The following is a 14876-nucleotide window of genomic DNA, read 5'->3' as shown; positions in this document are numbered from 1 at the left end:
CTTTGTTTGGACTTTGCATGCATACATGTATGCATCAGTTGACCTATGCCAAGTCAGCCCAATGCTGTTGACTCTGACTGGCAGCAAACCTCCAAGATCTCAGGCAGGAATCGTTCCTAGCCCTGCAGACAGAAGTCCTTTTAACTGGAAACGCCAGAGCTTCAACCTGGGATATGCTGCTTACAAAGATTGTGCTCTTTCACTGGTCTGTGGCTCAGCCTACCACCCACGGCCAAAAGGAGAAACCAACAAGAGACACAAGGGCCATAGAACAGAGCGCCATGCTGGACAAATGGGCAGCATTGCCCAGCTGGATTTCTGAAGGCCATGGGTTCAATTTTTCTTTGTACTCCCAACCTGAACTGGTTTAATTAACATGATCTTTCCTCCCTACAAGAAACCATAGCTGTATGAGAATACCAGGAGTCCTCTGTAATAAGAGATCCTTCATGTGCCCCCTTCCTCTTCTCCCCCCCAACCAATACCCTAGCATTTGGGAGCTGTAGAAACCATGCTTAGATGTACAGCCTACAAAAAATTCCTTACAGAACAGTTTTCAGTCTGAATATTGCAGATATGGTTTAGGATCTCTGGGTCTGCTCAGAGGAAAATAAAAGGAATTTAAGAATGACGTGGGGGGGAAAAAGGCTTCCGGTTTGATACAAATACCTAAGGGAAACAGAGCAGCTACACCAGGGAATGCCGTGCAAGACTTTGTGCTAAGTTGCAGGAGAAAATTGGTCACTGGGCAGATAAATAAATAAATAGTTTGGAAGAGAGAGCCTTCCTGCATCTGAGACCTGGTGTTTCCCATGGTACTACATCCATAGTTCATTTTGCCAGCTATTCTGAGGGACTGTGTATTATACTGGTCCCGAGATTGCTCAAAATGCAGGAATTCAAGACTTGTAAGTCTCCTTACCAGACAGTTTTGATTTAAGCCCTTCATGGTCTATTGGTTGGCTGGACAGAGAATAGATTTTAATTTCAGCAACAGGGACAGAAACATCTTTCACATTGCTGTGGAGTCCCAGCACCAGGGCCCCCTCACTTGGATGCTGCATAACCTGGAGAAGAAAACACAGTGCAATTTCAGAACACACCCAGAAAGCTTAAAAACAGAAAACTGTGATAGCCAAATGGCTAGAACAACTGATTACATTTCCTGAAAGCTACAGAACCAAAAAGCAGAGTGGGCAAGTCTGTAACATTCCAAGTGACTGACAGTCAATCTGCTTTTGTTAAAAGAGGGAGAGATCCTCAAAAAAAAAAATAGTCACAGAAATACACACCAACCTGAGCCTAAAACAAAGAAGATCAGCCAACCCAGAAAGCGCACTCCTGTTATAGATTCAACAGATAAGCGGATATGGGAGGGAGGAGCACAAGCGAGGCTACGGAGGCACCTGCCCCTTGAAAAACCAGTTGCACTCAAACCTCCACTTGGCACAACACTGCTAGTAATTGAGCTTAATTTGTTTGATAAGTTAATAAGCTTTCTGCTTCACCACCAAGACAACTTTCCTCTCACTTCCCAAACGTTTGTTTCGAGCGACACCACTGGATAGCTTTTTCTGGGGACTGAAACGCAGACGCTGGTATCCCCAGGTAGGGCAAGAAAGATCCCTGTCTGAAACCCTGGTGAGCTGCTGCCAGTGAGTGAAGACAATGCTGAGCCAGATGGACCCAACGTCATGAGTCAGGATAAGTCATCTTCCAGTTTCCCAGTATGAGCTTGATGTCCTTTTAGGATGGCGGGAACTGGGCAGGAGACAGACTGTGACGTACTGTCCAAGCTCATACCTCTCCGCAAGCCAATTACACTTCAGTGGGGTCTGCGTCTCCAGGTGTGCATATGTGTTTGTGCGCACTGAGTGGGCGCACGTGCACTGAACTCCCTGTTTCAGTTCCCTTGAAATATAAATGAAATGTTTAATGTTTCGTAATGGAATAGCGTATCCTCAGCTTTCCCTAGAGACGTTCTCTGTGAATACTAGGAGGAGGTTCAGTCATCATCTCTATTCTTTCTCCCCAGTCGTCTCTCCTTTTGCCTTACCTCAGCCATGTTGATAAGGCCAACAGCCAAAGTTTTGTAGCCCAGAATGGTCCTGTTTTTGTACCGCTTCCTTCGCTGCAACATGATTTGTAGCTTGTTGGCGTCTCGCTTCAGGAAGTGAGGATACTGCAAGAGGAAACGGCATACGAATAAGCAACAGACAAATCTTGTGCAGTAGATACAGAGTGCCATAGTAAAGAGAGCAAGCTGAGAGTTATACTTTCTGAGCGAACCAACTTCAGTATAAGCAGTGCAAGCTTTCAGGCTCCTCACCGGACAAATACGGCTCAGAACTAATCTGCACCTCTTGACAGCATACTGAGAGGAGCACAGTGAAAGCTTCAAAGCAGTGCCCTCAGCCAATCAGCCCACTTTGATCTTTCTCTAAACACAGGATCCTTAAGGGCAAAGATACTTTCCAGATCAGCAGGAAATCCATTTCAAACAGCCCAAAGCCATGAAGCATGACCCTGACCAACAACGCAAAATCAATACATTCCATGCCTTCAAAAGCCTGGCATGGCCACATGAAGCATTTACATTTTGGGAAGAGGATAGAAGTGTTTCATATCATTATTTATTTGCTTGCCATTTCTTAGAGTCATGAAGAAAATTCCAAGAGCAGTTCTCTCATCAGAATAAAAGACACATTAGACAGGATCTAAAAATGGACCCCAATGACTGTGAAACACAAAAGCCTGCTTCCCCATCCAAGGAAGCCGGTACAGCAAAAGGCATTGCTTGGGCTTTGGACAATTCTGGAAGGAAGCTCTTGTCCGAACAAACCACCCTCCAAAGCACCCAGATTCATTCCCTTCTGGCTTAGCAAGTGTACTAGGCTTTGCAAGCAAACAGGGAGGCAACGTGAATCCGGTACATCCCATCTCAGATAAACATTTCAAACCCGTAAAAAAATTTAATTCGTGCCCTGAACAGCAGTGAAGCTAAACAATATGATCCAGAATGCATACAATTTACGGTTCTTTAAAGGCCCAAAATCTTTGTGCCAAGAAACAGCTATTTATGCAGCGTGAAAGAAAAAGGGTTGGACGCTTTCACTGGAGGAAAGGGTTGGGTGGGGGGGGAGGGAGGGAGAAACGCAAAGAAAAGCTTCTTTCATCACTTAGCATGAGCATCACATTGCAGATCTGGAAAGCTACCATGTCAGGGACACAGCAGGCAGAGTGTGGCATTGCTGCCCAGGGAGATAGAGGTGTGGGTGTAATAAGATTTGAAATATCACAGCACTCTTCCTTCCAAATTCCCCAAGCACTTTACAGCTATTAAGCCAATTGTTGAGAAAATCTGAAGCATATGAACGCTAGAGTGGTGTCTCTGTGCGCTATGCTGCTAGAGGCTATTGGAACGCACATGCATAAGAACCACCATGCTGGACTAGAAGGATCCATCTAGTCCAGCATACCAACCTCCTGACTGGAGACCAAAAGCACCATCCTGCCCATGTTCCCCAGCAACTGGTGTACATAGAGTGACTGCTTCTGATACTGGAGGTAGCATATACCCCTATCAGGACTAGTAGCCATTAGTAGTCTTTCACGCCATGAATTTGTCCAATCCTCTTTTAAAGCTATCCAAATTGATAGCCATCACTGTATCTTGTGGTAGTAAAGTATTACCTTTTATCTGTCCTCAATCTACCACCAGTCAGCTTTATGGGATGACCCCAAATTCTTGTATTATGATAGAGGGAGAAAATGGTCTCCTTATCCACTTTCTCTACACCACGCATAATTCTGAGCAGTCCCAGTTGTTTTAACCTTTCTTCATAGGGGAATTGCTCCAGCCCCTTGATCATTTTAGCTGCCCTTTCCTTTTTCCAACTCTACAATATCCTTTCTTAGGTGAGGTGACCAGAACTACACATAGCTTTCTAAGTGTGGGTGCACCATAGATTTGTATCAGGGCAGTACGACTTCTATTACACAACAACAGACTGATGAAGGCCAGAATTGACAGCATGAAAGAGCTCTCCTTGGGAGTCTAAAGGAGTCAGCTTAACGTGTAATTTTGCTCCCAATATTTAAAAAATTAAGTTCCATTCTACAAAGCACAATACACTTCAAAGGGTCAGTATTCAGTTTAATTGTACTTGCCTGTAACGAGAAAGTCAGCTGAAGTTCTGTTTCCACTAGTCCACTGAGAGGTAAGACAATCTCGTTGGATCTCAAGATCCTCTTTGAACCCTGCAGGAGGCATGCACAGCAGTGTTTAGTCTTCAACGCTTAGAAAAGGTGGAGGTGATTCTGGGGTATATGAGCCTCAAATAACTTACTCAAGACACGCGCATGGCAGCACTGAACAGGGGCCAGTTTGCTCAATCTAGCGAGCGGACGCATGTTCAGATCCATGTGAGGGTTGGAAGGGAGGAGGGCATAAGCATCAATTGGGGTCACTTCACTGGAACGGACAATCCCCGGCCAACACAATTAAACTATTGGCCACATAATCAATATCAGATGCCTCGTTACTAGAATTCCAACACTGCATGGGAAACTAGTTTGCCCATGTAAGAACAATCTGGTTTAGAATGGTAGGCATAATAAGTTCGGGGGACTCTGTACCCAAATATGGACCCAGATGTTCAATGAGGGAAAATGAAGGAGTGAAGCTGATCTCTCCAAAGCTACATGGAGTTGGTGAGCTTAGCAATTGCTAAGGCCAATATGCAGCTTGGAACTTCCTTACTCGTGTTCTTACTCGTACCTGCAGTTTTACTGCAATCACCACGGAGTTTAGATCCTTGTCCATCTCTTTCAGCATGATGAGCTTCTTCAAGGTCAAACTGAACAATCTGTCCACAGAAAAGAGACATGAAAAATGCAGATTACAGATTGATCACTCCTAAAGCAAAAGGAAAGCAAATAGTTTTACATAATTACGTTTTCCCTCTGGCTTGTAGGGAAAGGGAGCAGGTTTGCTCTGAACTACATAGCAGGCTGTTGCAGTTTTTCCTCTTCATCTCTTCCCCCACCCCCACCCCACACACATACAACCAAGTCTGTTTAAATTCCTATTTTTACTGCATCTCTGCTAAGAATATTGTCTAGAATCACCAACTCTTCCAGCCTTTTAAAACACAAATCACATTGGCTATCTTTGTGCTTTACTTGCCTTGAATTCTCCATGTGTAAGGTGCCAATCTGAACCTATTTGGCTCAGACTGAAACTTGAGTGAGAAAGGCTGTCTGTCAGCTTCAAGTATGCTAAGAGGCACACAAAACAGATTTCCAAGTAGCACTTGCCTTGGTAAGTGCTTCTTATTCCCTTTTCCCCCCTTTAAAAATACACACACATCTCAGACAAATATATTTACTGGAAAGCTTTCCAATTCCTAACAAAAGCCAAGGTTATAAAGGTAACATAATCTGTACAGCAGAAGACAAAAATTCACGCTGGGAATGCTTTGAAAAGATCAGCTCTTGCTGTGTTCTTGGCATTTATACAATAAAAACCCATTTAACTATCTAGATCTGTTTAATTTGTCCAAGCCTTGAGGCCCTAAGTAGGTGATACTTTTTTAAAGCATTGTACAACATTCATTCCAGATGTCTTGCACATGAAGTATTGACAGGAAATAAGATTTATTGTGTTATGCTTCTTCAGTACACAGATGGGCCACTGGAAAACTGAGATGACATTTGGGTTTCTGAACTGAGTTTTATGGGATGCCACATCACCTGCAGCATAGGAGAGTTTGCATAACATGAAAGAAACCAGGTTCCGAACACTACTGACATGACATTTCAAAATTTCATGTCGTTTAATTGCTCACCAGGTATAAGGCCATTTTCACAGGCTTCCTATATAAATTCATGTTTAAGCTCGATCCAGAGGGAGAGGCGGGTAATAAATAAATATATTATTAATTATTATTATCATTATTATTATATAGACGGCATGAATCTCTGACCTCAGGTCTGGAAAAAAAGTTTCACGGTTATCTACTATTTTGTTTTTTTAATGAGTCAGCACTACATTTGTACACATGTAAGTGACCCGGTGTTTTGTATTTCTTTAATCCTGATTGGTCTGGGAATATCAAGTACTGTAGCATTACTGAAACTAAGCAGGTGTGCACCTGATCAATGCATGGTTGTGGGCACTATGCAAGCCACTCTGAGGTTTGCAAAGAAGTTTGCTGTTTACTTGCAAATTTCCTTAGTCACAGACCAGTTTCAAAGTTTATCTGGCAGCTTCTACCTTAGGTCAATAAAACTGAAGCTCTCCTCCTTCACTTACAAAAAAAACTTTGCTAACTTCTCAAATCAGCACTTGGGGTAATTATCACTCAAGAGGCATGCAGCCAAAGGCTACATATAAAACACTGTCTTTCTTTCTTCGGAGGTATGGAATAAACAACAGAGAGGAAAGATGAGAAGCAAACTCTTCCCAGAGATCCTTGCAAGGATGGGCCTCAGAGTTCTCCGCATAAACAAGGGCCTTTTTCATTCTCCACACAGTTTCACTGCCTCAGAAAACAGGTGGCTGGAGAAAAGCGGGGAGCAAAACGTATCAACAGCAAAATGTGTCTAGGGTATAAAAGGAACACACAAGAATTTGCATAGCTAAGCACAGCTGAGCTCCAGAGAGCAGACAACCTCAAAATTGGTATGACTCACTAGTTTCTCTCTGCAATTTGGGTTGCCCTTGTTCACACCTCTATTATTTAATCTAAACTATTGTTCTCTAGGACTCCGGTTATTCTGAACATGCAGGTGGCACAGTTAGAAATAAGATGTGATTGTGCTCACTCTCTCATTTGTGGCAAGGAGTTACTTGGGTCTGTATGAACACTGATAGGCCCCCAGAAATTTTTTTTACACACACAAACAAGCAGAAAAGATACTAGATCAGGAATAGCTGTACAAATTTTGTTTCAAAACAGTCCTCCCTCTTCCTTCATGCAGTCTAATGGTCATCCACCTCTTTTGGGATTAAAGTGTCTTGTGAAATCTTGGCTTTGAAAACCTTGGATCTTCATAATGCAGCCCATATAGCAGTGCTAACTGACTTGACTGACACCACCACTGAGACCAATGGATCAATTCCTACTACTCCTCTCCCTCTTTGTAACTAAAGAATTTACAGTCTAACACAATGACCGGGGCATTTTCGCAGAACGTTGCAAGCAAAAAACGCACCTGTGGCAGAAAACCTGTGTTTAGCTCAAAATTGGGAATATATAGACAGGTGCCAGAAGGATTTGAACATGGGAAGGAGACTCAACTACAGGGTGGCTCCAACTCCACCTATAAATTACTACTTTGGTCCCCAAAGCTTTCATCTAAATTAATAGCAAGGTCAATTGTAAATTAGCCAACAACTAACTTTTCCCCTTGGGTAACTGTAGTTAATTACTGCTAGGCATTTTTCAGAGTGGTAAGCTTTAATCTACTGATTAATCATCTAAACTAATTAACATTTTCTCCATTTATTAGCAAAGCCGAGACCAAAACAGAAATTTGGAGAAGCTTAGGGCCCCACTATCATGCAGACCACAAAGATACACTGTTACCTTCTTTCACACCCCAAATGTTATGAAAAAAGGAGCTGATATGTGACATTTCTTTCCAGTCTGTATCCAAAACAACCACAGTTAGTCTTTCAAGTGAAGGTTTTAGGTCTTCCCTTCTAAAAATAATAACAGACAGCTGAAATCCACAAGCGTCTTTAAACTTTAGTCTCCAACAACACTAAAGGGTCTTTAACTTGCTTATTTTGGGATTCAATATTAACAATGGCCTTTGCTTTCAATAGCGTGTATGTGACAGTTTCTATTTAATCCAAAAGTTCTCACACTTAAGAAATTTGTTTCCTTCAGAATTCTCAAAGAGATACTTTCCATCAAAGTTTTAAAATACATTTAAATTTAGTAGTTTAAAGATGACTTAGCTAAGGACTTCTATTTGGGTGAGTGTCAAGGCTATGGAATAGCAAGAATGATGCTACTGAACAGCAAGAACTAAAAGAAAATGCAGAAATGAGCACTGCATTTATCTTGGGAGGTACTACAAGATATACAGTCTTAAATAACTCCTGGTTGTGAAACCAAGTGTTAACCACTTCTACACACCTCAACACCTCAGACCCAATACTTAATAGCAGCAGTTCACACTTTTAGCTACAAACAACATAAGCAATTCATGTGTACATATACGTTATCACCAGATGCAATATATTCCTTTATTTACAGTCAACAGACCAATATAAAACAAGAAGATACACCATTATATAAAACAATACAGAGTAGGGATAAAAAGAAGGAGTGTTACAAAATCACTAAAGATACTAGATGGTTATTTATTGGTTTCTGAAAAGGGAACAGAATTGGGTTATTGGGGCCTAGCATAGTGAAAAAGGGAGGGATATATAGATAATAAAATTGCTAATCTGTGGATTTAAACGCAATCAACATCCATAAGCGATCTGGTGCGGATGGCCAAATTCAGGATGCAATATACATTCATCCTAGGGCAGGCAGCAAACAGATACATGAGTTTAATATAGTTACAAAATAAATTTAAAAAAACACCACACACAAAATTAAAAGCAACAAATCAGCTACAGGCGAAAGACAGCAGCATTTTTAAAAACGCCTTTATTAAAAGGTGATGCCTGCCAGAAAACATGCCTTTACTGCTTGCCAATAGTCAAGCAGAAAAGGTCCTGTCCCTCATGGCTATCCACCATTCTTCCAACGATGGGAATATGGAGCAAAATCTCAATAGCTGTGAAGGGTTGCGCAGATTCATATGGGTGCAGACAATTAAGATGGTCCATTCAAGACTTTAAAATATTCGCATTTTAATCACCAGAAAAGTTAGGGCCCTTCAGGGAAGAGGCTTTTGGGTAGATGGCACCAGCTAGCTTGAGGCTAAAGCCCAAAATGTTGACCACGGAAGAGGTTCAGAAGGGCCCTAAGAAGGAAGGGAAGGGCCCTTTCCCCAGGGATTCTTTGTCAGCAAAAAGTAAAGACTAACAGTAGCCTACGAAGGAAAAAGTGTGTGTAAACTGCAACAGAAAGCCTGTCTGAATTCACCATATGAACCAACGTCAGAGCTAAGTCTTCCGTGGCCCATTCCTCATCTGCTCAAATCAGTGAACCCAGAACAGCAACAAACTCTAAAGGGCAGGCGAGGACGCACCAAGAAGCAGGGATGCGTAAAGACGCATAGTTAGGATGAGCAGCAGAATGGATGCTCTGCTAGCTTACAGCCAACATAAGCCAGAAGCTGACTGCGGAAGCAGAACACGGCCTCCGCTGCCCACTATAACTTCTCAAGCTGTGGATCTCACACCACAAGATTCCATGAACTGCATATTCAGAATAAACCACCACATTTGTACGTGCATTTCCTTAAAAAAAAATATCGGTTTTCAAGATACAGGTTCTCATCAAGAGGCATGTTTTGCTGACAGGTAAAGACATTTTTGTTTCCTCAAACCACACCAATGCCATTTATTTTGTTTATTGCCTGTTTATTGCCGTTTTATAAAGTGTTCGTTTGCTGTTTTAACTTTGCCATTTGGGGTTTTCTAGGTTGTTTCGTGCATTTCTTTCGATACAAAGGCAAGTCATGATATGCCATAATAAATAAATTAAAGTATTATGGAGAACACCACAGACAGGTAACATATATATAAGATAAAAGGCCAGGATCCTCCCCTTCCCCCGCCCCCAGCAGCACTTTAGAAACTGAAAGGTGGAACAATCAGACTGGGCGTATCCCAAGTTGCTATTTGGATACTTTCCAAGATGCTCAAAGAAACCACAAGGTAGTCCTGTGAAAGTTAAGAAAGACTTTCATTTAGAATCACTAACAAAGTGGAGCAGCTCAGGAGGCTGGTCGGCAGGGTGTTAGGAAGTGGGGCAAGACTAAACCAGCCAGTAGTTCATGTCAAAATTCAGCCTAACATCTTGATGCTTACGTGTTTGGTTATACTTGGGCAATTTTTAAAATGATCGTATACATTAAACCATCCCAATTCTTTCTGCTGAAGGGCAGGATCTAAATTTATGAAATATACAAAATCAAGGGGTGGGGGTGGGGGTTAATAGATTTTTATTTCTATTTTATCTTGTAGTTTTAAACTTTTATATTGAATCTTGTGTTGCATTTTAGGGTTTAATTGGTGTAAACTTTCTAGAAAGCTTAGGCTATTGGGCTGCACAGAAATGTAATAAATAAATAAAAATAAATAAGATACATACTGCAGGGTTCTGCTCTGTCGGATTTGGCTGTTCTTAGGCCTGGGATAACCATGCCAAACCATGGCTTAGCCTTCCAAACACATGCACAAACTATGGTTAGAGTGCTTGTATGTTTTTATTTCAGTCTCCTCTGCACTCCTAGTTCTATGGTACGGTGGCCGCCGGTGTCAGCTAAAGACCCTGTTGTCAATTCAGATATTATGCCAAACCATAGTTAGGCCCTGTTCATTAGACACCTTAAACCACAGCTTTAACCACAGTGAATAGGGCTTTTTGCCTAATTCACTGTGGTTAAAGCCATGGTTTAAGGTGCCTAATGAACAGGGTCTTAAACTTCCTTAAACTTGATTTGCTTCATACCTAAACTTAGACTGTGAATCTCATCAGCCAAATATCTGCTAGACTAGCTACCTTCAAGAAGGGTCAAATTCCTTTTGGGGGGGGATTGTGGGGTGCAGGGCATTATGCAAACACCTGGAACTTCAGTCCTAGAACATCACGAGTATTTGAGCCACTCTTCAACTATATCCAAATCAAGTAAGCCAAGCTGTCTTCCTATACTTCGCTCTAAAGAGCTGTATGATCAAAGTCATAGACCAGAATCCTGACCTTACGCATCCTGTTCTTGTGCACAAAACTACATTTATCCTTTCTTCAAATGGAACACGTAGAGCTTAAAAAAAAAAAAAACCAACTAGCGCTCTCTTCACACTTCATTAAACCACAGGCTGGAGAGAATGGCCCTATATATATTCATTTTAAAAGGGGAAACTGGTTAAGGAGATTTAGAAGTGCTGGCATTCAGTCCACAATGTTTAAGGTCAGTTGAAAGTTAAATATAAGAACAAGAAAGAAAAAATGATTCATGACGGTAAAAAACAAAGGGAAAAATACCTAAATGCTGATGCTAAAAAAAAAAAACCAAAGGGAAGTGTCTGGGATAAAGATTTTGCAGGGCAAATACCGACACAGTGCGTCCCAATCATATGCAGCACACAGACAGATTTACATGAAGCATTGCCTGAGATGGGCTTCGGGCTGCTAGGCTATGTGCAAAGTGATGGTGTTTTCTGTCCAAGCCTACTACACTCAAGGGAGATTTTAATCTTTTTTTTTCAGTTGAATCAGCTCAAAATGAATCGCTTACGATTCCACCCTATCTTCTAGCCCAAATCCTGAGATTTGTCACTTGTTTCGCCCACTGTAATAACCACAACCAGAAAAATATAGCTGTGGCTGTTAAATCATTACTACAGATTTGCAAGTAGCTGTTCACCTAGTTCCTGTGGTAAGAATTGCCTTCAGGCAATTAGGCAGCAAATCTTAAGGAAGTCCTTGGCCTCTTTTCTTTTAAGTCACAAGTGTCTAGCATCTAGCTGGTCAAATACATTTTGTTTCCAGGCTAGTAACACTTGTAGGCTTTCACAAGGCTGTATTACTAAACACACACACATCAGGAAGCTACTGGACTGTCAAAATGTGCATGATATGCTGTCAATCACTCATATTTCAACAGAGTTCAATTCTCTTCCACTAAGGTTGCTGGGGCACCTTCGGTTTCACTGTCACTACTAATTAGTTCCATTTCACTCTGAGACACTTTCTCTCACATACTTGCTAACCACCCAGAAAACATTCCAACTTTAAAACTGTCAAACTTGTCTAATATTATATTTGCAATTGGCATTCATTACTTTTATGCAAGAAAAATTTCCACCCCACTTCACTTCTGCTACGGCTAACCAGATGTGAATGTTTTTGCCTTGCATATGCAGCTTCGGGTCCTCACTCTCAGAAAAGGCTGGTTGAGATGCCCACTGCCAATGAATTCAGAGGCAGATAGTTGAGCATTATTTATTAATTATTATTATTATTTATTACATTTATATACCGCCCCATAGCCGAAGCCCAAGAGAAATCTACTGCCTGTCCTCAGCCTGATCAAAACTCTCTACAACGTTCTACCTCACGACCATGCATGGGCGCAGAAAAGAAGTGTTTTCCCAGCAAAGGACACTCAATACAAATTGTTGCCTGTTTTGGATGTTGTCGTCCTATGCTCCTCAAATTTTATACAGTTGCCTGTTTAGATAGTTCCTTATCCATTTATTTCATCTTACTCCCAATCAGTTTCATTTTTCATTGCAGTCTGGCAGTTGTAGCCACAGATAGTTATAAATGCCTCCCGGTAAGTAAAGAAATTCCATATCCTTCATATACAGTGGATTAAGCAGCAAAGATTAGAGCCAAATTTTTACTCAGGGTTAAATCCAATGTTGTGCTAGCGGAAGTCAAGTTAGGACTGTCTCCTCCTCCTCTACACTGCCTGATTATCTTCTTCGGAGGGTTTTCCCAGCTCTCTAGAGCAGGTTTTGAGGGCACATGGGCTGCAGGGGGGGAATCACCCCCTCCTAGTTCCACTGATGGAACCGCTTCCATCAGTAGAAGATGCTGTTGGATTCAGTTCTCAGACACTTCAAGTATGAAAAACAAAACAAAAAGAAGCAGAAAGGAGAGAGGGCTATAGCCGAGACAGACGGAAAGATTTGTTATCTAGCTTTAAAGCATGCATTTGATTAAAATAAGAGTGCAACAGTGAGGGGAAATGTTGATTGGTAAGACTACTGAAATACGGTAATTTTTCCACTTAATTACAGTCCAATTATCTTGTAAACCTCAACATGCCTTGATTTGAGTGCAGCAGCAGAAAAGGGTTCTTGAAATGGAAGCCATTTTAATAGCTGCATTAACTCTAGCGGCCTGGGGGGAAGATCTAAGCGCATAGTATCTACTACAATCAAATGTCATTTCTTCTGAACTTCCATAACATGGGGACGAGGGGTCTCTCTCATCATTTAAATGAAGGAGTCTTTTGAGGGGAACTTTAACCCCTCTCTTCATACACATATTATAAGCATTCAAAAGCTATCCTTACTAAGCTTGTCAGTTGGCTGTACATGGTATTTACACACATATAAACAATATTGATTTCTACAACTAATTTCGGCACAGAGTTATGCAACCAATTGTGCAACAGTTGTAACCTCCACACTCCTTCCTTGCAGCTATGTTTCTAGAATGGTACCCGGTACTCTCATTCTGGACACACTTCTATCTTTCACTAAGCCAGAGAGCCCTTCAGACAAAGCCAGACTATGTGGAACATTGACAGTAATCTATGCCAACTTATGAGAAATTTCTCTAATGGTGCAAAATTATACATTTATAAGTGCTATCAACATATATGACATATTACAGAACGTAAGTAAGACAGTTCCCCGCACCAAGGTATTTGCAGTCTACATCAGTCTTTCCCAACCCTGTGCCCTCCAGATGTGTTGATTACAACATGGAAATTTCGAACACGAAACTGGGCATTTACCTGTCCATTTGGAATACCTTCATTTTATTCTTAAAAGAAGTTGGTATCCAACACTCAAAAAGTGAATAAAGAATCAAATGCTTGAGGCTATCGGGCTTGGACCATTACGGACTGTACCTTTCTTTTTAAAAAAAACTGCTTTGCTTCAACATAGACATCAAGAGATAACTGTGAAACTGAATGTATGGTATTTCTACGTGATTTGCATTATCTTCTGAAAATTAGTCTGGGATTTTAAACATTCAGCAAACATGCAACATTAGAAAATGTCAGTCTTTTTTCTGTGTTCCTCCCCAACACCACCATCACTACTATCACACTAGGTATGACTATTTAATTCCCAGTTCACCTTGGCAGGCCATATTCATGTTCTAACCCACAAATGTTTCCTAAGTCGAACACGACTTCCACATTAAAGAATTGCTAACCAAGGTCATTTCAAGGACCCTCCTTCCCATTGCTCAGCAAGGACTGCATTCCAAGCTATGACAAAGTCAATTTGTTACACTAAGCCAAGTCAAAACATGCTCTGCATCAGCAACCGGGAAATTCACAGATCAGGATACTGAACAGGAGGCTTGTTCAGACTCGAATGTTCTGACATCAGAAGAGAACCCTGTGTCTCAACATCTTTTGACTGCTGGCAGCCACTGAAAATAGACCAGGCAGATAAGAGCAGGGAGAACTTTGCTTTTTCTTAAAAGACTGTGGGTTTTCAAATAGCCAGACAATGAATGATATTAAGGAAGTAGTAATGACCAAATTGAGGACATAACCTGATAAGCTTCGTGCTGTGTATAATTGAACTAAGTAGTATAGCTTTTAAAGAGGTTCTCTTTGTATAATATGCAAGATCCTAGGCTGCCACAAATTAAAGGCTGTCACTATAAGAATAATCCTTACAATAAAGCTTAGCATATGACTCCAAGGCCATTTCTACACCTGCCTTTTCCCCGGGATCATCCCTGTGCATGCAAATGACACACAGGGGATCCAGGGAGCAGGCAGGGACGATCCCTCCATTTTCCAGGGATAATCCTTAGGTGTAGAAAGGGCCTAAGATTCAAAGTATCTCAATGCCTTGTCTGTCCCTTGCAGTGTCCCAAAAGCAATTTTAATGTTGGATGCAGCCAGGTTTAAGATGCCAGTAACCTGGCTCTAGGCAAGATATTAAAATCCTGCTCCAGTTCCATATGAAGTAACTA

General features: G+C 41.4%; 1 protein-coding gene across 1 annotated transcript in view; it reads right to left on the bottom strand.

Annotated features, from left to right (window-relative positions):
- Positions 1-14876, bottom strand: part of PACS1 (phosphofurin acidic cluster sorting protein 1) — a 70597-nt gene that overhangs the window by 40404 nt on the left and 15317 nt on the right. The window contains exons 2-5 of the mRNA XM_063146197.1: positions 4781-4868; positions 4171-4260; positions 2057-2182; positions 923-1067 (exon numbers count right to left, since the gene is read on the bottom strand). Coding sequence (XP_063002267.1) covers positions 923-1067; positions 2057-2182; positions 4171-4260; positions 4781-4868 — 449 coding nt within the window. The remainder of the gene's footprint in view (positions 1-922; positions 1068-2056; positions 2183-4170; positions 4261-4780; positions 4869-14876) is intronic.

The sequence above is a fragment of the Elgaria multicarinata genome, chromosome 21, assembly GCF_023053635.1.
Source record: "Elgaria multicarinata webbii isolate HBS135686 ecotype San Diego chromosome 21, rElgMul1.1.pri, whole genome shotgun sequence".
NCBI classification, from domain to species: domain Eukaryota; kingdom Metazoa; phylum Chordata; class Lepidosauria; order Squamata; family Anguidae; genus Elgaria; species Elgaria multicarinata.
This window is presented reverse-complemented; position numbering and strand designations above follow the sequence as displayed.